At 37.5% G+C, this 27,033-nt stretch overlaps 1 protein-coding gene and 1 long non-coding RNA gene across 7 annotated transcripts in view; one reads left to right on the plus strand and one right to left on the minus strand.

The window, feature by feature from the left end:
• Positions 1–1,608: 1,608 nt before the first annotated feature.
• Positions 1,609–27,033, minus strand: part of NRG4 (neuregulin 4) — a 47,461-nt gene continuing 22,036 nt past the window's right edge. For 3 of the 5 annotated variants that reach the window (XM_071813788.1, XM_071813789.1, XM_071813787.1), the window contains exons 3-9: positions 26,422–26,516; positions 22,551–22,616; positions 18,298–18,391; positions 9,803–9,952; positions 9,304–9,363; positions 5,008–5,093; positions 1,609–4,912 (exon numbers count right to left, since the gene is read on the minus strand). In XM_071813788.1, the coding sequence (XP_071669889.1) occupies positions 4,896–4,912; positions 5,008–5,093; positions 9,304–9,363; positions 9,803–9,952; positions 18,298–18,391; positions 22,551–22,560 (417 nt within the window). In that variant the 5' untranslated portion in view covers positions 22,561–22,616; positions 26,422–26,516 and the 3' untranslated portion in view covers positions 1,609–4,895. The remainder of the gene's footprint in view (positions 4,913–5,007; positions 5,094–9,303; positions 9,364–9,802; positions 9,953–18,297; positions 18,392–22,550; positions 22,617–26,421; positions 26,517–27,033) is intronic. The other 2 variants (XM_071813790.1, XM_065847448.2) reach the window with 2 other exon arrangements.
• LOC139828918 (uncharacterized) lies at positions 4,891–18,175 on the plus strand. 2 transcript variants are annotated; one of them, XR_011740995.1, is made up of 6 exons: positions 4,891–7,915; positions 9,361–9,450; positions 10,588–10,650; positions 13,447–13,488; positions 14,279–14,862; positions 17,675–18,175. It is a non-coding gene; the product is annotated as an uncharacterized lncRNA (long non-coding RNA). The 2 variants fall into 2 exon arrangements; XR_011740994.1 differs by having other exon boundaries at positions 4,891–9,450.

The following is a 27,033-nucleotide window of genomic DNA, read 5'->3' on the forward strand; positions in this document are numbered from 1 at the left end:
AAGAATGTTAAACCCCAGACTGAATTTTGCAAAAAAAAGTGTTTACATATGATTCTTAATTAATTTTTAGTTAAAAATCTACCTCAAAACTCAGTGTCATTACCCCCTCTTAGTTAATTTTTGTTTTTCTAAAAATTGAGAACTTCTTTCTACTAGAAGTAACTCTGTAATGGGGTTCATTAGCTTTCATATGGGACACTAACTTCGGTATTGACCTTAGTTTTCTAAATCTCCAGCATCTGGCCAAATGAGAGAACAAGATGCCATTCAGATGCTTCCTTTTGTTTTACTCGGTGGAATGATACAGGAGAATAAAAGTTTGAGGTGTGGAAGTTTGCATAGTTAGAAGTTATAATGATAGTAAATGTACATTTAAATGCTTGGTTGTTTTTTGTTTTGTTTTTTATAGGGTTTTTTATATTATAATTTCTTAGTGCTCTGCAAACATTAAGAAAATAATTATTTCCTCTGCTCTTTGATTATTTTTCATGATTATATTGTGGGGAAGATTTTATTTTTATGGTATGAATCTGTGGTGGATCTCTAAAATACATTCCGTCTTAATACAGCAGTTGTATTTTGTGCACACAAAAGCAGGTAAGAATAACATTAGACTCTAATGATCAAATTTCTTGCAATTTTTCCTGTTCCTTAACCAGTTTCTTAGCCTGCCACAGGCACCAGAAGAGGCTGTTGTTTCAAAGGGGCTTCGGATTAGCTGGGAGTGTGTTCTGTCTAGCAATTTGTCTCCCAAACTACAGGCTCAAAGGTGTGCAGCGAGGTAAACTGAGCTCACTTGTGGTGGTGGTGGTGGTGGTGGCGGTGTGCTTTGGTCTTGGTACAACAGCTTTAGGTCAAACAAATACAAGTTCAAACATTGTAGGACCCTTGTACTGATTTTATGCCTACCAGCACTTCATACCAATGTAGGGTGTTTTTCTAAACAGACAACATATAGCTATAGTGAAAAACTGGAAACTTTTTTTGAAAGAAAGGCATAAGTATCCAGAAAATATGATTTCTAAATAATACAAACCTATCTTATGTTAGAATTATTAGGAGAGAAATAGCTAATTGGAATTTTTTTAAGAGCTCTGATAAATTGGAGCAAAAAGTTTTGTTCCTGAATGAATGAGATTTGTGCTTCTAAATGCCTTTAAGAAACAATTTCTAAATTGCCATCATTACATTTTACAGCTAGATCCTCACTGACGTCAGCAGGTAGCACAAACTTCTCAAATATTTCAGTGTGATTCACATCACTGGATCAGTGGCAGTCGTCACCTTTTCAAGATAAATTTTCACAGCTGTAAGAGTTAGAAACAGCTTTTTAAAAATAACCGTGTCTTAGCTGAGTTGTCAGTATGGCAACAGCGAGAGCAAACATTAATCCCCTCAAAACAGGAACTCTCCTAGAATCTCCAGAACTGGTGAAAATGACTGTATAGTTTGAAACAGCGGGAAATTCTGTGATGGAGAATGCACAACATTGATTCAAATTACAGAGCCCTGTTAAAAAGTGCCACCAGTGGATGCTCAGCTACATTTTTACAGCCCATCATTTTCCTGTACAAAAGCTGTAGTCAAAGTATCATTACTTCAAGAGGATAATTTGAAAACAGTCTCTTTTAATGTACACTGAAAAAGAATGTTCAAATGTTACACAAACTGACATAGAGAGGTGCATTTAGAAATGTTAGAAATTGGCTGTAGTTTTAATTTGGGGGATGAAAACAATATCTTCCTGTTATTTCAGGTTCTGCAGCTGCAGGTTCTGTTTACGTGCACTTAGCTAGCTACAGAAATCATTCCCGGGGAAAGGTTTTGTGGAGTCACAGTCCCAAACATGGAACCGAGTGGTACATTACGTACAGATTATGTTGAACAGGTTACATTCACAAGAAAAGCAAGAACAGACTTCAGATAAGCACAAGCAGATAATGTTATATACAATAATGAAAAAAGTTTTCAGTTTTTTTTTTTAAATGTCTTCAGGTGTGCACATTTGGAGTGTTTTGTTTGCTCATTTTCCCCCAAAGTGCAGGAAATATTGCAGTACTTCCTTGAAAGAAGCACTTCTTTCACTCATCTTGACCACAGAAAGCAAATCATTTATGCCTGGATTCTGTTGATTATTCCTTATAATCTGAGATATAGGAATATTCCACCTCTTTATTTAAGTATATAGATGTCAACAAAAGGCATTATATCTGAGAGAGGTACAGTGAACAGACGCATCCTGTTAATCTAAATAACACTGCCAGGGAATCATAACACATTTTAGTTCTTTTGTTTTTTTCCCCAAACTTAAACAGTTAAGTCTTCATTCATAGCCCTGGGTTTGCATAGTCATAGTACAAGTGAAAACTTTTCTCCAAACTAAACCACAGTCTCCTCAGTTTTTACTGGAAATAGCTTGATGTCCTTTAAATCCGAAAGGATCCTAAATACCAAAGGAACATAATTGAGGGGTTTGTTTTGTTTTTTAATGTAGGAGAGTTGGGTGTCCCATGTTAAATCCGTAACCACCTTTGGCTACAGATCTCCTTTTCCCTGAGTAGACCCTTCTAGGTACATATCTCCTGATACAAAATCTGCTGAACATGTTGCAGGAATTTTTAGCCTTTTAGGTAAGCTCACTGCTTTCCCTTTCTGCCTGGACTCCAGTCAGTTTGGTAGCTCCTAGTCAGAATAGAAAGCAGTGGCCCAGACTCCATTTCAATTTCGCTAAGTTCTCTCCCCCATTTCTTCTCTGCTTTCCATTTTCAAATAGCTCAGTCATACTATGAGAGCCCCTCTACTGCTCTTTAAAATGCAAGGCCAGGAGGAAAACCATTTTTTTTTTAGCACAGTAAGTTGTCAAGGGGTCACACAACGTTAAAAGTACCTTTAAAATGGGAAGTGCTAATAAATGGACTTCCTGTTGGTCTTCCTGCTTAGTATTTAACAATATAAATCAAAAAACTACGCAGCACAGAGAAACCCTCTTGCTTTGTTTGAACAGCCATTTTTCCTCTTTTCATTGCACTTTGTCCCAGTGTTTGGGCTACCAATGAAAAAAATTATATACAGAGTAACATATAGGACACCTTATGTAGGCCTATAAAGAGATTTCCTGCTAATGGCTGGCATTTCTTTCTGCAAATGATTAAAAGTGTTTTGCAACACATGAAGAGACCTTTAGTTACATTATTCTGGAAGGAAAATCATGATCTTCAGGTATAAAAGTATTTTTGCCGTAACACTATAAGAAATCGTTGTGTAATCTTATGAGTGGAGGTTCCTAGGAATTTAGTGTTTTCCTCTTCCCTCCATAACCTTTCAGCTGGCGGAGGGCTAATTTTAAAGACACGAGATCTCATGTTTCATGAAAACAGGAGTCAAACAGACAAGAGACACTTTATTTCTCCTCCCTGCATATACATATAATCCTCTTTTAGACTCCAGTGGCTCCAGTCGCAAGATCTGATCCATTGGAACCAGTGTTTCCTTAGCTTTATTGCTCACAGAATTACTGGCTTAATTTTTTAAGCAAGTATTGCTAGAGAGCATTGTACTGCTTTATTAAATTATATGTAACGTTGGCTACCCTGTACATTCTGTGGCATTTGACCACCTTAAAATGAACTTGTAACCTGATCTCATTTTGACCTGAACATCAAGTTCACACCACTTGTGAACTGAAATAATTAATTTTAGAAGCTGAAATATTCTCCAGTGGAATGGGTTTGAAGCAGTCTGAATTGCTAATAGGATTTCATTCGAGGATAACATTGCTTCAGAAATCAACTTGTTTGCATTTAAACATGATTTTGGTTTATTCATCCTCACTTTTTGTACAAACTGTTTCCTGAATAACACAAACAAGATTGGTAACAGTGAATAACTATTCCATGTCTGTCTAGAAAGCTGAGAGGGTTCTAAGAGTTTGTAGAGTACAACTTCGGTGCATTTATTTCTTACATCTATTAATACTTCCTTCCTGAATTTCCACTTAAGATGACCACAAGCCTTTTCCTTCTTCAATGAAAATAGTATACCAAACTTTAACATTATTAAGTCAGAATATCTCCTGATCAATAACAGAATGAAGTTATCTGACAGAAGTTGTCTCTGACTGATTTTCACTGAGGCTATGCAAAGTACTTCAGGTAATACTGATTCTATTGGAGCTGTCGGTACTGCTTCAAATCTCCTAAACTCTGTATTTAATAGTGGCATGTCCCTGTCTGATGAAAAATCACTTTTATCTTTCTTAGTCTTTAATATTATCAGCTTCCTTCAGAGTATCTGCTAAATGTCTGAAGACCAGAAAATAACATGTAAGGTTGGTTAGTTTGGGGAGAAAGTGATCTTTTAGTCCTTTATCTAACTTACTCAGGAGGTTCTCTGGATCAGGTGCTGTACTTGATTTGGTGCCCTCAGATTCTACCTTCAGATGCTGAGCTTTAATGTGGACTCTGGTTTCTCTGACATGAGTCCTCAGAAGGTAATGTATTTTTCATAGTACCACCTCATGCTGAAAACTCTGATTATCTCATATTCTCTGGGCAGTGAAAAAACATTATTTCATATTTCCTATGCAGTAAAAAAACAAAATTATCTCATGGTTCTACCTGTGCGTTACTGAAAATAGTAACTTGTCATGAAAAAATCTCATAAAATTCAAAAAGAAATTACAGTGATTATAGTGATTTCTGTATAATTTGATACACCTTTAAAATACGTAGAAACTCTGGTTATGTCTTAGTTGCAGTCTTCTCCAGCACTAAGAAAGCTGCCTATTTCAGTCTGTTTTCTTCTCTCATCTCGCTTACCACATCATCCTCTGCAACTCTTGTATTCTTAGGGTTGCTCTGCATGTTGTTTGCCCACCATTCTTCCACTCTAATGTTTTACTCTGTTATTATTTCTGAAAAATAAACAAAACACAGGCTTTTAATTAACGACAACTTCCTCCCCTGCCTTCCTGATGGAGTCAAATCACTTAACTTTAAATGTACTCACTGTTGCAACCATTGCTGCTTGTAGTTTCAACCAGGGTGACACCACACTCTGAAGAACCTGTCCTTGGAATGGAAGCTTTCCTGACCCTAAGAGAGACCAGGAAGGAAACAAAACAAACAAACAAAAACACAGAAAAAAACCACAAAGTAAAAAAGTTATAAGAGACAAGTTAGTTGAATGATGCATCCACTGAAAAAAAGTGACATGGATCTTTTGCAGTTACCTTCTAATTAATACTGAATATTTTTGAGAAACGTGTATTTGAGGGAGAACAGAGATTAGAGGCAGGAACAGCACTCAGAATCTCTCCTGAAGTTAATGTTTCTGTTTGTCCAATTTCTCAGGTCTCTACTTAAGCAATTAGTAGATAGCACAAAATTATTTAATATATCGTTAACTCTTGAAGCATTTGGGAGTGAAATATCAATAATGTGATATTTTCCACACTTTCTTGAGGAGAAACAGATCTTTTAAATGAAGCTGATCTCTTGCTGTTTCTTTCCCTTTCTTTAATAGTAATTAGACATCTGCTCTCTTGAGAAGAGTCATGAGCTATTCTCCCTTCTGTCCAGTTTGTGTCCTGTGGTGACATAACTCCTCCACGAAATCTGTTGTCTTGGACGGTGTAAATGGGTTCATTCCTGCTCCCTGTTGTTTTGGCTGGCTGAGTTCCTTCCATCAATATATGCTTATTTTACAGGTACTTTGGCATTTCAATATGGACTTAAGGTATAGAAATTAAATGCAGATTTATTTTTGTTTTCCCTAGGGTTTTCTCTGTTCCTCTGTGCTGTGTGTGGTTGCATTCAGGCTTCTATATTGTTTCTAAGTAAAAGCTGGTTTATGTGTAATCTATACTAACTGGCTACATTTTTTCTTCCCATAGCCCTTTCTGGAGAAAGAAGGCCAGATGGACCTGTACTGGCAAGCAAATTGCTTGTAGTAATAGGTGCCATTTCTTATGTCAGTAACAATGTAAGATCAAGGATTTTTGCATACTTTCCTCTTAGCCCCAGGCTTTTATCAGTACCTATTTGTTGCCAGGGGGTGTGTGTTTGTTTCAAGATAGAGAGCAGCTAGATCTGGATACCCCCATACACTCTGCTAACAGGTTGTGCAGCTCCTGGGCCTAAAGTTTGCACAGAAGCCTACACCAATCAGAGACATTTTTCGGTGTTAAAAAAATTAATTGTATCTAGATATACAAATATATATGGATAAGTTTTACATTCAGAATGTAAATATTTTACTATCTTTGCTAAAACACAATTGTTGGCATGATGCCATGTCTTCCAGTGAATCCCAATAGTTAAAAAAGAGGAATAGGTTTATGTGCTGAGCTTTTACAGGACTGTAGCAAATTGAACTGAGCATGTTCTTAAAAGTTTGGGATGTTTATTGCCTATGAAACAACATGTTCCTAGAGAAAACTTGATAAAATAATGCAGGAAGCTAATGTATTGAACTGTTTTGCTGATAAATTTGCAGTGTAGACAGTACTATTCTTATTAATCCCTACAACATGATATAAAATTATTTTAGAATACTAATCTTTGAGGAGACATAAAAAGCAGAGTCTGTTCTTTGCAATGATATTCCCCATAATTTTTTCAGAAAGTACATGAAAGCGACTCTCTTTACTACCTAAATAGTTACATTGTATCAGTCTGAGACTCACTAAGATAGCTCTGCAGTAGCCTTCTCTTCAGCAAGTGCCAGAAACAGGGGAGGTTTAACCCTAGGTTACTGTCTCTCTTTTCCAGTTCTAGTCAGCTTTCCTTCATCACCAGTCCTTGACCGCTTCTCCCTCTCCCCTCCCTTGGTTCTTCACTGTTCTTTTCACTCAGACATTCAGTTCCTTTCCTCTATCTTTATTTTGTTCTACAGTCCATCATTCTCACCCTTTAGCTGTTTCAAATACTGCCTGTTTTGTCCTTATCTTTGATACACTCTCCTCCTTGCTTTTGCAGGTTTCCTTTCCCAAACCATACCATCTTGATGAATCCTAGTTCATAATCAAATACACAGTGAAATCAGCTTAACAGCAGATTGTTGAGAGATTGGAATAAACAAATCCTAAACTGAAAAAAATGTGACGACTCAGCTAAATATAAAGGGAGAATTATTTCCCACTGTTGACCCGGAGCTTTTCTTATGCAGCCCTCTTTTATGGGTTACTTTTACCCTTACTGATGATTTGGTTTTATAAGCAGAGCAATGAAATCTTTTCTCTCCACCCTTGTGTGCTGAATAGATTCATTGGTAGGGAGCATGAAATGCGCTTGCACATGCCTGGTCCTGAAATCTGTGCCAAGCAGCCTGAGAGGAAGAAAACTTGGAAAGGAAATGGGGTACAACTGATGGCAGGGACAAGAAAATAGAGCACTGAGTTCCTAAATTCTAAAAGATTTGGTGTATAAATTTAGGGATTCAGTTTCTGTATGCTAAATTTCAATTAATATCTCTTCTTCTGCATCCCTCCAGATTGCATTACTGTTTATACTAAAACCACACTAGAATCCTCTGCTGAAAGAGCCACAGAAATGCTTACTAACACACAATATGGTGGAAAAACTCTCTGCTTTCTGATTCTGGATCAAACATATTTGTTAATAAAGAGTAGTAGTGGAAACTTGATAGCACAATACTTCTCTTAACATTTAAAATTAAATCTATCCTCTCAAGAGGACATGTCAAGGATGACACAAACTCTCAGCTAACTCTTACAAGCCTCAGTTCTGCCCTCTTCCAGAATGTGGTGATACAGGTGGCAGATCAAATTTGGAAGCAATAATCCTTGTTTATACAGCCAGAAAGAGAGTAGATTTAAGTATCCACTCAAGACTCCTGTGTTGGTCACTTCAGTCAAGAGATGAGGACTTCTAGATGTGAAGTGTTTCTTTTATAGGTGAGTTCTCTAGCAGAAGGTGGTTGTGCTACATCAGCCACTGAAGTGTAAAGGTGTAAGACAAGACAATTTTTAGCCAATTATGTTGCTTTATATATACTAAAGAAGCTAATCATGATTTTATGAGATTTCCTAAGCTCGTCTGGTATATAAAATAGGTTCAAGGGCAACTATGTTAAGACTGAGTTGTTATTTTTCCAATAAAGAGGCCCTACTACTTGTTCTACCAGTTAGGTAAAGCTTAAGTAAATTGATTTCCTATAAATAGAGTAGTTGAACTGTCTAATAGAAGACTTGCACAGACCTGTCACTGCTGTTACTCTCAGCTTCTGTACTTTGCAGTGCAAGGCTCTTTGACCATAAAACTCAGTAGATTGTGTCTCTAGCCTTCTCCTAATTTTACTGTATGCAAGAGGAAAGGGATCTTTTAACAGATTACTCTCCGAATTCTCTGCTCTCTGAAGACTTTTTTTTGTCTCCACATGGACAAGCTTTACTTCTAAAGAAATGTTTTCCATACCTCTATGAGACTTGAATTATTTTTTTCTTTAGTTAGTTAAAGCTGTATTCTAGTCTAATAACTTTAATCTGCAAATGTTCTTTAGAGAACAACTGCTGTGGCATTCCACTGCTAAGACAGGATTAATTTCACTAAAATTACTAAGGTGGAGGGTATCCTCTACAACAAGGGGTTTTTTTTAATACGAACTCTGTTTTATCAAATGCTCTCTATCCCTTCTAAATATATTCAGCTGTGGGAAAAACTGGCATTCAATGGGTTTCCATGACAGCAGCTGAGGTAAAACTAGACCAGCTATTCCAAAGGTCGCTCATTGAAAGGCCCTGATCAGAGAAGTTGATTTGGCAATGTGATTATGGGAGAGCAAAGAACAGAACTGCAAGAACCTTAGGTTATCATAACCAAGGAGAAATGCAGCACAGGAGTAACAGGACAAGGCTGCAAGTCTGTGATGGCTAAGAATTACAAGGCCTTGTAAGCTGCCTCATCAAGGCATAAATACATATTAACAGTATGTGGCAAAAGGAGCTCTTACAAAAAGCACTGTACTCTAAAAACGAGGGAACATAGGAGGTTGGCTTGCATACATAAATGTATAGAGTAATTGAAGACAGCAAGTGTGTTTGGGTTTAGTGTAAGTGTGCTGATATATGTATATGGTGTAACAGAGTCACATCGATTGGTTGACTTAATCCCAGCAACTGCTTGTGTGTTTTCATGTGAGGTCCTCATATGCCTGAAATGCTACTGAAACCAAACCTGCAGCACTTGCACTGACATCTTCATACTACTCAAATACAGATCATTCCAGTTAAATAAGTTAGCCCCCTGATTTGTTCTAGATGTTAGTTATTTAACAAAAATCTACCTGGGATTGTTGTTGAATTTGATTCTTGCCTTAGTTTTCCTTTTTTTTTTCAACCAGGAGCTGTAAAGGAATTGGGAGTTGATAGCACCACTTGGTTTGGCTGCCAATTCAATGCAGTGGAATGGTTTGTGATCCCTCAGCACTTTGGTAATTTGCTTCTACTTCTTGATATTTGGGCAACATCAGAGTTGACTAACGTTTTAAAATGTTAGTACTAACTCTGGGTAGACTGTAAAATCTCTCAGAAATGGGTGTACTACATGTATTTTTTACAAAGCAACTACAAGTAATAGCTTAGAAAAGATACTGAGAAAACAACAAGCCAGGAGGTAAAATATTACAAGCAACAAGTTGAGACATCCACATTAATTATGCTGAAAAACCATACAAACCTTATGGATAATTCATTACATACTTCTACGTTCAAATAATTAGTACATGATTACCAGAAGAAATTTCTACTTGATTAAATACCTTCAGCACTCTGAAGCACTTTTACCTGCAAAGGAAGTAGAATGCTCCAATTATAAGAACTCCTAGAAGAAGTAGTGAGGCCAAGAAAGCTGCAGACAGGTCACCTTTGGTTTGGGACTTGATGCTGGGCAGCAAAACTTCCTCACAACGGGCTCCTGTGTAATTCTCAATACATCTGGGAAAACAAGTTTTATTCAGATTAGGTGGTGACATGTCGTCTAGCATGAAAAGCACCAAGGCTTCTTTCAGTCTTAAGTGGGGAGAGAACTTGTTATGGCATAATTCAAGATTTATATTTGCTTCACAGCAAGTCTTCTTACGGAATTTCCACTCACCTTGTATTTCTGGAACAAAGGGAATTGGACACGTTAGGCATCAAGCTTGTATTCTGATCCGTATTGCTTTTATACATTAAACCATATCTTTCTTAATACATTCACTGGGTTAGCAATATACTTCCTAATGGTGTAATTCACAGTTAATTCTGCCTCCTCCACTGGCAGATTTAATTAATTAAATCCAACTATTTAGTGTTAACTGTGCCATCCCACTGGTTCTCATTTTATACACAGTGGTCATGCTTTATTTTCCCCCTTTCATGTAACTTTCTAGCTTGCTTTCTTGAAGAGCTGGTACTGTCAGCTAAATGGATCAAGGAAAAGGGAATTCATTTAGACATAGTACACCTTAAATTGCAGAAGTGTTTTACACAGTGTAAGAATTCATGCCAGAACATCTTACGTGTTTGGTGAATGACCCTCTCTTAGAGAGACGTAGCTAAATGTATTCTCTACTATGCTTATTTTACAGATTGAGCTTCTGAAAACTTCTTCTGATGAAAGGATTAAAATGATATTTTACCATGGTAAACTGGTATGATATTTTATTAAAAACAAATAAAATTAATGGCTTAGTAATTCATATTGAGTCAAAACCAGGTTGAAGCTAAACTGATCTTCATTTGTCTTATATTTTGCATTTATTCTGCTAAGTTTTCTTGAGGTATTTATTGTGTTACAGAAAATGGAAAACACTTCATTCAATAACTACATTCGGCATGTACCCTTTTATGTATGTAAATTTGCTTCTCTCTATTTGTATTACTAAAGATCTTGCTCCTTCTTGCTATTTCTGGCACTGAAGTCATAATAGTCTGTGACATAAGCAATTTCAGACTCCAGCTGAGAAAAATGGGCTGAAGTCTGTAACATACTTGAAATTCTCAACTGCCATTGGCAGCTGCAAGGTATAATTTCAGATGAGGGATAAGAAGGCAGAGTGGGGAGGAACTGCCAAAAAAGAAAGATGTCTAGCATATCTAAAGAAGACAAATGGGTCACTGTGAGAATACCACCACGTGTGCTAGATGGAACTCCCAGCACCCCTTTCTGTACATTATGCACCACTGTTTCAGTATTACTGGTTTAAGCTGTTGCACAAATAATTACTCCAATTTCTTTTAATTTATTGTTTTTGGAAATGTAATGGCAGATTTAGACACTAGAAAAAAGATTTAATTATCATCAGATATTAAAGCTGTGCAAGTGATCAAACAGCCAGGCTTTACTAAGGGCAATGTGAGACTTTTCAAAGTTACTATGTTTGGCTGCTGGGAGAATGAAGGGTAGGCAGACTGCTCTGATTGCTTCAGATAATGTTCCAGATATTTATCCTAAGTATAGTGGCATTTCAGTGGCCTATTTCTGAAATACTGTAGAATACTTTAAGAATAGAAGAGTAGTTTGAGTGGGGTATTGTTCTTCAGCAAGTGGGAGATAAATGCTTTGGAGAGCTGAATAGAATAACAGGGATAGAAAATGGAATATAAAATTCATAGAACTATTCTTGAATACCAATGAAAACTGGAGAATAATGCAAGGCTAAAATGATACAGGAAGAAAAAATAAATAGGTTGTGATATCAAATTAAGGCTCATGGAAAAGTTTGAGAGAATGAGTGCAAAGGGAGTAAGCCAGTAGCCTAAAGAGAAAAATGAAGCAGGAGGAAGAGAAGATAGTCCTCCTAGCTGAAGAGAGTTGCATACAGGATTAGGTAAAAGGTGCAGGTTAGAGAACTGTTGTGGTACAGTGGAGTGAGTTGGCATGAACAGTGCATGGGAGGCGTAATCATATTCTGCAAAAGACTGTGGGGAAAAAAATTGGGAATGTCATGACAGTGTAGCAAAAAGGTCACTGAGACTGTAGCCACTTTCTACTAAATAGAAAACAGAGCCAGATGCTTAAGGTGTTCTTAAGTCTTCAAGAGGGAAAGGAGCCAGAAAGCCTAAGGGGAAAACTATAGCCAATATGAACCCAAGGCCATAGCAAAGGGAAAAAGACCTACACTAAAAAAGCCCATACAAAACTTAAACGTCCTGGAGGCTAAACCTATTAGTTCTCTGGATTCAACAAAAACAAGTTTTAGAAAGATGTTTTCCGTGACTTGCCAGTTTGATCTGTTTAACTGTGTGCAATGGATTAGGGATTACAAAACTACACATGCACTTTCTCTGTGCTGACCTGTTGACGCACTTGCTGAAAGTGACTCCATGCTATGTAGAAAATACTGTCATATAACCTAAAAATGATGGAGGTTTTAATAGAAACAGGAAAATGGAGATGAGGTCTCTCTTGTTTACATTTAGGTAAACTAAGTTATACCTAATGTGACCCTGCCAATGAGCTCTGCTACAGTTAGGTGATTTCTGAATATTCAGATGTTCAAATATTGGCTTGCACAGCTTTTCTGAAGTCATCAGCACTGATGCACAAATAGATGAAGGACTATATTAAATATAGAAGCAACTGATGCTTTAAGACAACCAAGAGAAGGGAAAGGTTTCTACTGTAAGTCCTTTCCTAAAATTGGTGTGAAAGAAATGAAGCAGTTTTCAATAATTAGCAGTGGAACTCGCTCAGAAGATCTGCTTATCCTGTTGCATTAGCAGAACTCTCATAATGTCAGTGGAGTTACATACACAGTGACTACAAGCAAGACAGAAAAGTAATCTCTAACAAGCATGTGGGCTATGAACATAAGCCAGACTGATGGTATCTATGTAGTGTCACCTAGAGGTAGTCAGTCTTACTATACACAGCCTTAAAAGTCAGTAGCAACTCATACTTTATCTTGTTTATAATGGATGCATAAAAGTAGAGTGCAAGTGAAGCATGACACATTGCAGTTGTTAATACGGCAAGCAACTGTGCTTCTGCAGGTAAATGAATGAGGGCAAAAGACAGAGCAGCCTGCTTCTAGGCTGTAGTAAGAGGGTCTTTAATTAAGTTTTGTGGTCACTAAGGCAGGTGTTGCTGTTGCACATCACATCTACATGCTGTTAGCCTGCTGTTTTGGCACATGCCGTCTGTTGGCTTTAAATGGTCCTACTGTGCAGCATTCCAAAGTTGATGTTTAAGATGGAAAAAAGGTCTTTCCTCCTCTAAGAAATTACACTGTCTTATTCAATCAGAGTTGAAAGACAACAGTCTTCAAATGTTTGAGGAAAAGCTGTGCATCTAGAAACTCCCATTTTCAGATGGCATCCAGATCTCTGCTTTTATAGATGCCTGCACACACATACACAAATGCCTTTAAGATCTCATTGATAACTAAAATACAAGCGTAACAGGCCTCCAGTAACACCAGGCATTACTGCTGTCTTGTTTGCAGATGCAGTTCCTGAGCCAGTGCAAGTGATCTACTGCTAAGAAGGTAAGGTTTCTTTCTTTTCCAGACTCTAAGGTGGGCGTCATGAGCAAGTATCTGACAGACTTTAAAAATGCAAGTAGGATTTGAGTCAATTATGCACACAGAGTCCCACTGCCTAGTATTATACTGTAAGAGTCTTGACTTAGTTTTCCTTAGTCAGGAAAAACCTGGATGCTTCTTGGTATAAAAATTACTTGCATGTAAATACAAAGCTCTAAGCAGAAAAAGACAGCTGAAAAATTATCTGCTTGTCAATGCAATTCAGATTACATGGCTGACAGCTTCAAAATCACCATAATCTTCAGTCTGTAGCAGGCTCCTAAAAGTTGTCCTAATCCATACAATATAAGGTCATCTAGTAAGTATGAAAAATAATTCAAAACCAAAGTGAATAAGCAATGGCAAAATTAATTGGAAGCCCTAAGCAGCTTTTACAAAAAAGTTTTGTGTTGAGTTGCAAAACTGTTACTCTGAAGCTGTATTCATATACATAGAAATTAAAATAAAACTTACAGTACTACTGTGGAAAAGTGGAAAGAATGGGGTACTTTGCCCTAGAACTCTCTTAGCTATGTGTTTATATAGCAAGCTTTACCATGTCTGGCAATGATATTAATTTGGATCACTAATACTTTTCTAACACATAAGCAAATGTTGTATTTTATATTTTATGTCCCGTTAAAAAGAAATCTTAATTGCTGACTTTCTTTGGCTATACTTTTGGTATGTATTCTAACTTTTGTTCCTACCTTTCAAGCCAAATTCTGAATTGAAAAATACTTGGTGTTTTCAGAAGAGCCCAGGGTATGTGGAAGCAGAGGAAGAAGAAAAGCCCACGAGTGGGAGGCCCGCCACTGGCAACTTGCGGCGTGTACATTCTGAAGACTTACGGCACAGCAAGTGTATCACTCATGGGGATATTTGAAAAAGAGAATAAAGGACCCATCTCGGAGGAAGAGCAGGACAAGGAAGGGGCATACAGAAAGGGATAGAAAGAATTTGCATGGGAGCTGTTGGATCAGTATAGGAAAGGTAGAGGAGAGATTGGCTTAGGGTAGAAGCAAAGGAAATGTGAAGTAGAAGTAGCCTTTAACCATACACAGGAATTTAAGGGAGGAGGTTCCTAAGGTCTGCCTTTGTCCCTTGCAGTGCTTAAGCCTGAATGCACTGCCCTCTGCAGAATATGATCCCTTCTGCAAAAGGAGCGCATTCACTATTAATTCGAGTGTAACGCCCTCAGAAGCAGAGGAGCTCTGTTTCTATGGTCTTATACCATCTGTATTCTGTCTGAAATACAGAAAGAAGACTTTCAGAATGTCTCATGTGTAAGACAAAATGGAAATACCAGAGCTTCCCCTCAGACAACAAAACCTTAAGGTAATTCTGCACTGTATTAATTAATAATTATGGTACTGCTGCACATCAGATGCTGAGGCAAACAGCTTTAGCCTCATGTTTTATGATACACCTGAGGCAGCTGCTTGTCAGGTTCCAGTGTAAGTTGGGGAATGACCTGTTAGAAAGCAGTGTAGGGGAAGGGGACCTGGGGGTCCCGGGGAAAGCAGGATGAACATGAGCCAGCATTGTGTCCTTGTGGCCAGGAAGGCCAATGGTATCCTGGGGTGTATTAGAAGGGGGTGGTCAGTAGGTCGAGAGAGGTTCTCCTTCCCCTCTACTCTGCCCTGGTGACACCACATCTGGAATATTGTGTCCAGTTCTGGGCCCCTCAGTTCCAGAAGGACAGGAAACTGCTGGAGAGAGTCCAGCGCAGGGCAACAAAGATGCTGAAGGGAGTGGAGCATCTCCCATGTGAGGAAAGGCTGAGGGAGCTGGGGCTCTGGAGCTTGGAGACGAGGAGACTGAGGGGTGACCTCAGTAATGTTTACAAATATATAAAGGGTGAGTGTCAGGAGGATGGAGCCAGGCTCTTCTCAGTGACAACCAGTGACAGGACAAGGGGTAGTGGGTTCAAACTGGAACACAAGAGGTTCCACTTAAGTTTGAGAAGAAATTTCTTCTCAGTGAGGGTGACAGAACACTGGCCCAGGCTGCCCAGGGAGGTTGCGTAGTCTCCTGCTCTGGAGACATTAAGATCCTGCCTGGACACCTTCCTGTGTAACCTCATCTGGGTGTTCCTGCTCCGGCAGGGGGATTGAACTGGATGAGCTTTCAAGGTCCTTTCCAATCCCTGACATACGGTGATTCTATGATTGTCCACCCTTCTCCATTCTCCTGCATGTTTATTTAGTACATTTGAGCATTCCTGGGTTTGATGCTCTTCGTGTTTGTGGTGACAGGTGTCCCTTTTGGGGCTGAGAACGTTAACTCACTGTTAGGAAAGGAATGAAGGAAGATGGCAGCTGAGCAACTTCATGTTTTGACACACATCATCCGTATTTAAAATCTGCTAATGTTACACAGGGTAGGGGGGTCAAATGATGGTTTGTTTCTATTACATCTCTACCTCGTGTGTGTGTGTATATATATATCTCTCCATTTCTGAATGGTAAAAATAACTGAAATATCAAAAGTAAACAGTGGCTCTTAATTTGTTACCATGCTGCAAAATAACATATTTTCAAAGAACTATGCAATTTGCCCAGTTACATTGTGAAATTACTTGCAATTATATTGCATCAGGTAATCTGGACTAAGTACATTTAGCACAACATGTTTGTGTAAATAAGTACAATGTCAAGGCAAATGTGTCTTAAGGTATTTTCACAGTTCGTTAGGCTGTTTTTGCTCCATTTCCCTCTTTTAATCAGTGCTGTACTAATGATCATTCAGCCTTTGATTCTAAAACCAATTCAGTTTTTCTGTTGGTGGGAGATCATGATTTTGAGAACACCTGGAAGCTTTATGTGGGATTTTGCAGAAACCTGCATCAAAGAAGCTTTGCGCAACTGTGTGATGATGCCAGTCTTGAAGTTCCAAAGCACCAAATATTTTTCTGAATTCTGCTGAATAGTGATGCATTTTTTCTGTTGTTTCTATTCACATCACTGCTGATTACTAAGATATCTGTGTGTAAACAAAACCTTTCTCATCTATAATTAGCCTTCTCTGACTGATTAAGGAACATGCTTAGAATGAGGACATGCTTAAATAGAATGCTGCTATTTAAATCCATATAGCTTCATAATCAACCACTAGATACAGAAGAAAAATACTTGATCATTTAAATGCAACAAGATTGCCCAAGTATAACAGAAATGCTCTTAAGATGTTACTTTTCTGCTTCAGCAGATTATAAAATCCTCTAGTACCTGAATTACAAATGACTTCATTTGGAGCCCCTTTAAAGTGGATATTATCTGACTAGCTTGTGCTCCTGAAAATGAATTCTTCTAAATATTTGATAATTCATATTTACAGGTATTGCATCAAATACCCTTCCTCCTTAAACAGTCTAGCAATAGTTGAGAGAGTGCTTTGAAATTGTGTAACTGATGCTATTTAGTCTAACCATTCTTTTTTCATTTAAGTATTTTCATATCAATAATACAGGATTCCTTCCAGGAAAAAAAAAAAAAAAAGCATATTTTAATATGTTTTGCTTCTTGCGTGTCTAGCATTTATTTTACATTGCATTAGCTTGCAAGGTTTAGCAGTTAGAATGAATTATCATCATCCAGCACTTCTGAGCTTTATCCTCGCTTTGGGATCTGATTCAGTGTATGACATTGGACAATATGCTTAATGACAGTGATATGCTGTGTATCTTTTTCAATGAGCATTTCCCACAAAATTGCCTCTTCTCATCTACTAGATGAGTTTACGTGCTTGAGTTTAAATGTCTAAATTGAACTGTCCCAAACAAAAGAAAGAAATGCTTAATTAGGCATCTTAGAAAATATTTTTTTTTCCAAATTGTTTATCTAGTTGTCCTTAGCTATAGCCTAAGGTTGAAGAGGGAGCAGAATTTGCCATGTAAGAAATAACGGTAATATCCTTAAGTGTATGTAGTAGGTGTCTGAATGTCTATTATTATATTAAGTAAACCCATTCAATTAAGCATAATTTATTTTGATGAATGATAACTCAGAATCAGTAAATGAAGAACCATGAAAAATTATAATTTAATTTGTCATCTTCTTATGTCTTGGTAAATGAGAAAATAAAAGGGTAGGGCTGTATTTATGCAAGAAATGTATCCACATGCAAAAAGGAAATGCTTCTTTTCCAGTGTGCTACATGGGCTTCAAAAAGAAGAATGGCCCCATAAATGAATGGCGTAAGAAGTATCGATACTGGCAGCCTTGGTGTTTCTTTATCAAGTGGTCTTTGGCTGTTACTGTAAAGCTGTGCTTTGAGATTCAGAGAACACAGTAAGTCTTGAATTAGGTTTTTTTTTTTTCCCTTAAAAGATTATATTCCTTTTTGCACCTCCTCATTTTGTTCAGGTCAGGCCATTTTCTGTTATAAGAATATTTGCAATATAATCATCAGGAAGAAAAACTGTGAATGTACTTTGCCTTTCTGAATGCCTTTCCTACAGTCTGTACTCCATGAGACAAAGGGTATTTCGTTCCTTTCTGTATTGTAATGAGGGTAGGAAATATGGTTCTAAATATAGATATTATTCTGAATGCATACGTAACTCAGCACTGCTGCACCTGTCAAACAAGTACACACATTTATGTCTCTCTTATTGTCATTGTCATGTCTCTGCAAACTGGATCTGAGAATGAATTACAGCCATAGGTAATAGAGGTTTTCTTTTAAATAATGTTTTAACAGTAATTTCTTAAAGAAGCAAAATGGAGAAATAGTCTGTAGCCAGCTACACACAGCTTTAATTTCACTGACCTGCAGAATGGACTGGATACAGTAGGAATCATATAACAAATCCCTCCGTTTAGACAAAAAGATCCATAACTGGTGCCACAGAGTTCTTCATGATCTTGAAGACCAAAAAAAAAACACCAGAGAAAAATAGAGACTTCTGTATTTTTATCAAGGAAAGCAGATCTTAATTACACTTTTGGGGAACGGGGTGGCTTCCTTAAAAAATCCCAAAACCAATCAAACAAAAAAAAACAATAAACAAACAAAAAACAACAAACAAAACCACAAACAAAACCAAAACACCAAAACAAACCACCACACACAAACAAAACCACCCTATGAACAAATAAGGTGTCAGTCTTGCCTTTCAGGCCAGTAACATATAGCACTGTCTTGCAGAATTGTTTCATGTAACAATATGCAAAAGAAATCACAAATTGATCACCATATCAGATGTAAAATACCTAGATTATATGAAAAAATACAGTATTTCTCTTTCAGTGAGAGGAACTTCTGAATTCTCTGTTACTTAACTTGCCTTTCATAACCACAAACCAAACTGAGTACAGTGATTCACATGACGACCTATACGAAGTCTGGTTTGTCCTGTTCCAGTGGCACAAACTATCTTTAGCTTAACTAGCTTCTGTGAGAGAATTGCAGTCAGCACAGAGAAACTCAGAGTAGTCTCAGGTGTGGACCAGGACATTCTGAGACTGCTTCAGGCGATAGTAAGAGCTGAATCATAGCATAGTTGGACATCACAAGGTTTTTCCACCCCCATTTTTAACACCCAAGGAAGGCGCCAGCCTATGAAGTGTCACTTATGTAGAAGACTGCCTGTTACAGTGTCATTTCCACAGACCTCAAAAAAGCTTTTTCCTAACTCAACAGGCCACTTATATGAATTGTTAGTGTTTTAAACACAATTAGGCATTCTAATAAAACCTCAAATGCAGGATGCTAATGTTGGCAGTCATAGCAGCAGTTGTCCATTTTATGTTTAAATAGAATATCTAACTGTACCATTTCACTCTTTATGAAAGCAGTCTAAATTTGGAAGTTGAACTGCATATATTCATTATACCTTTAATGCCTCTGCAACTCATGTTATATATATGCATATATATTTTAATAGATTTCTTCAATCTTAGGAAACCACAATATCTCAATCAAAAGAAAAATAGAGCAGTCTTCTGACATCACAAGCATGAGAATCATGTGTTACCTCACACTTTAGGTGTTGTTTTTGCTGTTATTTCTCCCAGTTGTTCTGAAAATGAGAATTCTGCTTTCTCACTATTTATGTATAGCAGAGATTTTCTATACAAAATATAGCATTGTTTAAGAGGAATCAAGATTTTAGTTTTCTTATTTGTCCTTCAGAAAAGAAGAGTTTGGGTTCCCCTTTATTCTTGCAGAACGAAGTTAAAAGTGTGGCCATAAGACATTCTACGCTAGAGAGAGCTTCTACGGCTCTGTATGTAAAATAAACCTAAGTTTTCTAAGGGTGGCAGAAATGCTGAGCTACCGCTAACCCTATGCAACAAAAATATAATGCATCCTGCTATCCACTAAACCAGCTCCAGTAATTCCACTCTCCCATCTTTTTGTACCTTCTTCCATTTCTATGATGGCACATTGACATGGGAATGTGGGTGAAAGTCCTTATTTTAAGATTAAGGCAGTTATACCACAGAGCTCAACAGGAATTCACTTTGATGTTCAGGTTATCAAAGTGCTACCATCCACATGGTAACTGGACCTTTTTGCACAAGTGCAGATAAATTAGGGAGCTGGAGGAGGGGGAAGGTAAGGCTGGAAAGATTGTTCATATTTGACCTGTTTCATTGGCTCAGGCTGTGGCATAACAGAAACGTGTGTTCTGGTCCACCTTGCTAGAGGTCAAATGGAAATTTCAACTCTGAAGCTTTCTATGCTTGTCTACTGGCAATTAATTTACTGCAAGTTCACTGTTAAAAGAATTTTGAAATTATTTTGCATGGGTAACAGTATAATTGCAATAGGAATAAAAAGGTAACAGAAAAAAAAAAGCAGGTTTTTTAAAAAGAACTACAAATTATTTGATTTTAGTCTATTCAAACATAACAGTGGAACCTCCATGACAGTGTAATTAAATTGAAGCTGCAGCCTTCCTTAATGAAGAGAGGACATTGAATATATGAACAGTGTATCGGAATATCTATACAATTATAAGAATTGTATCAAAAGTAGCGTGGACAGCAGGACAAGGGCAGTGATCCTTCCCCTGTGCTCTGCATTGGGGAGGCCACACCTGGAGTATTGTGTTCAGTTCTGGGCCCCTCAGTTCAGGAAAGAGATTGAAGTGCTGGAGCGGGTCCAGAGAAGAGCAACAAGACTGGGGAAGGGACTTGAACACAAGACCTATGGGGAGAGGCTGAGGGAGCTGGGCTTGTTTAGTCTGGAGAAGAGGAGGCTTAGAGGTGAGCTCAGCACTCTCTAGAACGACCTGAAGGGCAGTTCTAGCCAGGTGGGGATTGGGCTCTTCTCCCAGGCAGTCAGCAATAGGACAAGGGGGCATGGGCTTCAACTCTGCCAGGGGAGATTAGAAAGCAATTCTTTGCAGAGAGAGTGGTCAGGCATTGGAATGGCTGCCCAGGGAGGTGCTGGACTCACCGGCCCTGGAGGTTTTTAAACTGAGATTGGATATGGCACTTAGTGCCATGATTTGGTAAATGGACTGGAGTTGGACCAAGGGTTGGACTGGATGATCTCTGAGGTCTTTCCCAACCCAGTCGATTCTGTGATTCTGTGAATCAAGAGAGAAAAAGCAAAACTCTCAACTTTGCCCGGCTTTCAACTCTATTAAGCATCTGCAGGAGTTAAGTGTTGTTGAAACTCTACCAGATGGAAAAGCAAGATGGTAGAATGTAGGCCCCACAGAAAAATCCCTTTAGACAGCTTGTGGAAAGCCTTCAGAGAAATTCTCATGAGAATTAATGAAAACTTGTTCACCTCCTTGAATTCCTGCCTTATGCTACTATTTCTCTTCATCTTTGTGCAGAAGTAGACCTGTCTCACACTGACATAGTGGTAGAGTACTGAAGAAAATGAAATGCCTCAGGTCATTCAGGTCTCAGAACATTTAGGAGAATGATTCTTTCACTGTCATGGTGTGATCTGTGTATTAAGGACCAAGCTTTGCAGCCCAACTAGACATTTCTGTTCTGGCAATATACCTCAGGCACTCTGTCTTAGGCCTATTAGAGAAAAGTGAGAGAGGTGGAGAGAGAGAACAAAAAGTACCTAGGAAGCCTTCGAAACCATTTTGATTGTAATTACAGACAATTTCTCTCTAGGCTATTTCTTTCCAGAGCTAGACTTCCTTCCAGTACTAAGGGAAAAATGGTAACCTCAATTGTACGAGTAATGAGATATGTGATGAAACCTCTGTGTTCATGTAGATCAGGTGCCCCATTGTCCATCCAATCGGGCTTCTCATTAGTTCTATTTCATGTATTAATACTTTGCTACTACTTATTGAAAGAACGAGTGTAATACAGTATGAAGTAGATGACAGAACTATGAAAGAGAATAAAAGAAAATTCAGGATGCTCTAACACTAGAAGAAAAATTAATGGCTAGTAGTAGTGGGGTTTGCTACAATTCAGAAATACTCCATACCCACTTTACTGAAATGCAGTAAATTTGAAAGCAACAGCTCTATATTTATGGACAGGAATGTATGAAAGCAACAGTTTATCCCTAAACATGTCCCTAAACTGTCTGTTTGCATTTAAACTTTTGTAACTTGACCATCCTATCTGTTCAAAAGAAAAACAAATAAAGGCTCAACACCACCTTAACCCCCAAAGAACCAAGCCAGCCTTGATAATCCACATGTTGACTCAGATGTCTTGCCTAGTCCAGAGGCCAAAATACTACAGACTGTCTAATCCTAAAGTCTGGTAAAACAAAAAACGGAAGGGGGAGGAGTGGGAAACATTGACAGAGGATAAAAGGCCTGATGTGTGCTTCCTCACTTACAAGCAACTTTGGACTGTATGCTAATCAGTCACAAACTGTGAAATATTAGGACTGACCAATGCAAACATCTCCTTAGGAGAATTTGTATCACTGACTGATGGACTCTAGTTTGCTGACATGTAAGTGAAGACAGACCTATGGAGTGGTTGTGACAATCCTAATGGCAGCTGTCAAAATCAATGCAACTTTAGTGAACTCTAATGATATATGTGTACACATCCAAGTAAATACTTGGAAGAAATTACCTGTTCGCATATTATTCCAACAACAATTTTTATTCTTGGTCAGAGGCTATTCTTCTAAAACAGCACCTAGGGACAAACATGTAAATTTAGCATGTCATTTTTAATCCCACTGACTTTTTTTCCCTGAAAGAATAGTTATTGGAATGCATCTTTCAGTGTTGCTGCTATGACATTTGTTGTATTTGGACAGCAATGTACTGTTATATTATGTGCAATTTCCTTTAATTAATGATAACCATTCAAGGGTACTGTCAAGTTTGGTGAACAAAGGGTAGTTATACAGAGCAAAACCAAATTCACACTAAAGCATGAATAACTTTTTCAAATTTCAGAATCTAAATTATTGTTTCTGGCTGGCAAATTAAATTTACTTTTGTACCTTGAAAGTCAGTGCATACAATTGAACCAGTCCTCAGACTGATAATTATTCAGTCAGGTAAGATCTTGGTGGTGGAAATCTTGCATTTCACAAACAAGAAATTACCAGTTTGTAATGTCTTTGAGAGGATGTGCGTGTTTCACTTGAGTCTTTCTCATGGCTGGATGTCAGGTGAAATTAGTAATATAGCCTGTGAATTTAGCAGAACTCAGCAAGGTCAAGACTTGTACAATTATTTTTAAAATATGGAATAGAAACTCTCTGCCTGGACAGAAACCAATCGTCACTTGACATTGCTAAAAAACTTATTCTGTAGATATGGCAACACTATAAATATCTAACGTTGCTATATTCTGTTCTCTTGTAAAGTTTGTCAAGTTTGATTGTACCAAATAGGTTACTGAAGAAGCTTAACATGATAGATCTTATTTTAATGTTGGCTCTTTTTTTCTTAATTATACTTCAAAGTGTACATGAAGTAAATATTTAAGCAAACTTTCCTATATTGGAAGAAAGATAATTTTTCCCCATTAAATGATCAAATAAAATAATCAGCTTTACCAGAAATAATTCCCTTTTAGTACTAGAACAGATAGCTGTCTGCGCTGGCCCATTTCAAAAGGCATTTGTACTGACTGTATGTGCAGACAGTTCTGTTTTTCGTGGGACCTCAAAAGGCTCCTGTAGCTCTTTAAGTGTCCTGTGCATACCCAAATATCTGAAATGGCAGTTCCCTGTGACACGGGGCTGGAACAGCACGGTCCCCACCCAAAGGCTGTCTGCTGGGGCTGGCTCCCGGATACGCAATTTGGTTTGCTTTGTGTACACAACCTAGTACAACTAACATAGCCTGTGACACAAAGAAACAAACGAACATGATTCACTTCAGAATTTAAATCCTGGTTTTTAAAAGAAATAAATAATCCTGGAGATGGTTATTTTTAGCAGTGAAGATCTGGATTCTATGTGTGTTGTTAAAAAGGCTTAAAATTTAAATATAGTGCAGTGTGGGTGAGATTACAACGAAGACAAACATGCATACAGAGGCCAAGTACAGAATAGGGTAACACCTCATTATGCTCACAGAATCACTTGCATTTTTGGGGGGGGTTACCAGTGGTACCATTTATTGCTGAATTCAAAATATTCATATAATGTAGTATCTGTAAATTGCACCATAAAAATACAATATGCAGCAGTACTTTATTGGAGCGAGCAGTGTTTTTTAATTTACTTTCCTTTTTCTCAGAATGTGCCACAAAATTGTATAATATCCAATACCTCTCATAACAGAAAATATAAATATGATATATAACATAAATTTCAGACTAGCTGCTTTTCCAGATTCAGTTAGGAGATGGGTCCTCAAACAAACAAAATAAGTTGATGTTGCTACTGCATCTTATTGTCAGTATGCATCTCACTGTCTGTTTGGTGCTGTTACTGGTATAAGCTGAACTTCTTCAGGAGATGCTTAAATGCAATGATCCAACAGAAAATTCCTTAGAGGAAGCTGACAGTTTTCTGTCGCATCAGTGTGTTGAGTGGATGTGCTGTGCACCTCATCAACTGTTCGGAGTAGGACTAACAGGTACATGTAATACAAACTGTTTACAAGCTGACTGCAAACAATCCAAGAGGATGTATATGTATAATTCTGTTTTTTAAGCTCTGATAATCACAATTTGGGTCTAAAGACCACTTTCAAAAGAGGTGTTGCTGACAGCATTTTCGGTTGTGGCTTTTTTATTTTTTTTTTTTTAGGATTGAAAAGTAAATAATTAGGAAGTCACGTATTTATATGTAAATGTTTTCTTCCGGGGTGTTTGTTGCACTCTGAACAGAAGTATGTATTGGTGTCCTAAAAAGAACAAATTTGACTCTGTATCTCATTAGAAAAGTAACCTGATACATTGTAAAGAAAATGAAATGCTATAGCAGAAATTGTTGCTAAACTCGATTCTTACTCACATCCATCTGTGCACTGAACTGGTACTAAAACACAAGAGATCATTTTTGCATCTACCTAATAAGTCTTCTTTTAAGACTCAGCTGTAGCCTATTCTCACGGAAACAAACCATCCAATTCTGTGAGTGCTCAAATGTTTACCTTGCATGCATCTTCGGAGTCTGTGAAAGATGACTTTGTGTATCAAGTTAGAGTATTTTAATCTGAAATTTAAAATATAGACTATTTTGCTCTGTGCTAGCTTGTTGAAAAACTTCAGATCAGTTCTACTCTTTTCCCCACAACCTTGTCATCTCAAACTGGTATTAATAATAGCAGTACATTAATAACAATACATTGTTTGAAAGATTACAGTTTATACATTAACATTAGGACACGTGTGTATACTGATATACACTGATATTATTTCAGCCTCTTCAGTTACTTGAATGTCTTATGCATATTTATTTTTGTAGTCTGAATGCATTAACAAAGGCTTGAGTTTAGGGAAGGATTAAAATAACATGTTTAGAGTTAGCTGTAGCCTGAATCACTAAGTTAAAGCATGTTCAAGTACTTTGCCAAATGAAGCATGAACTTTGTGTGCATGTGTGTCACACTGAATGCTGCAAATGTCATGGAAATACTGGTTAACTATTCTGTAGCAGAGAAAGCACAGATTGAGACACACAGTTCATACACTGTCACACTTCTTTGGGCACTAAAACACTAAGGGAAAGAATACTGTGTTGTTTTTTGGGGTTTTTTTTCCTTTTTTGGGGGGTCAGGGGGGAAACTGTTACTGGATTTCTGGGCAAACTGAGGACTCAGACTCGAAACTGCAATGGGTTCAGCTCTTTACCAAAAATATGTGCTAGTATCTGGCCATATTGGAGGCTGGCTGGAACAAGTCTTTTGAACTCATTAGATTTGTCTTTAAATGAACCTGTGTGTCTCACTCCCTACAAACTTAAAACAGAACCCTTACTGCCACTTATTTTTGTGTACTTTTAATGGCTAACTACCCTAAGCATCCATGAGATGCAGTATCCCCAAAAGATGATAACTGGAAGTCTTAATGAGTACAGGCAGATAAAAAGAAAGCACTGCATAATGATTTGGGGTTTGTTTTATGGTTCTTTGCTATCCAAACATTCTTAAAATTAATCTCAATATAAACTCTCCTCCAAATTAAAGCAGATCATTTCAGTCACATGGCTATTTCAAATATACCTTGTTTGTTCATTTAGATTAAGTTGCACCTTACAGCTGTCTTCAAGAGTAGGATTTTTACTGCACTATGTATTCTTTTTTCAAATCCAAAAGAAGTAAAATCTCTGCCCCAATACTGAGCTCAAATATTTGTGTTGTGAAAAACGAATTTAAAATTGCACTATCTGCTTAGTAGGCTAATTAAACATAAATTTCCTCCTGAGATGTGTCCTTGATATCTATCAAGCAGTTAGTAGCCTATGCCTTTTATTTTCTCCAAGACCCAGAAACTGTCCTGAAGTGTTGTTAAAAGAAGTCTGTTTATTTCTTACCTAGGTGATAACTTCCAGTACTCTTACCATATGAAGCTCATAACCGATTTTAGCACAGAAAATCATCAGGCATCATAAAATATCCATCAAGCTGCCTGGAACAAACAGGGATCTCAATAAGGAAGAATTCAAGGTGAGCTATTACAACAAATTTGTCCTAAGGATAACGTATTACTCAAATTTACACACTGAGGGGTTTTTTTAAGATGGGATAGCCACAATGTAAAGGAACTCTAACAAAAGACAGAAGTGAAGGCAGATGCTCAATAGCTTAAAAATCTCAACAGATTTGTAATTAACAGGTCAGGTACCTTTTTTGAATACAGTTGTTCAAAATTATTTTCATTACTGTTTTCTGAAATGACAACAAGTGACCAAGTCCTCTTGTCTTAGGACTGCCTACAGCAAAAAATTTTTACATTTTGATTTTATCCATTGAAGTATGTCTAGGATTAATTATATACTAAAACAGCTGGTAAAATGTTATCATGACATTGAAATCACAATGTGAGACATTACAGTAAATTTAAGGGAAAACCTTCCGTTCCTAAAATTTCATAAGTAGTTTGCCACCAACTGCACATTCCCATTGAAATCCCAGTTCTGCTGTAT

This window comes from Patagioenas fasciata, chromosome 12, assembly GCF_037038585.1.
Source record: "Patagioenas fasciata isolate bPatFas1 chromosome 12, bPatFas1.hap1, whole genome shotgun sequence".
Taxonomy (NCBI): Eukaryota; Metazoa; Chordata; class Aves; order Columbiformes; family Columbidae; genus Patagioenas; species Patagioenas fasciata.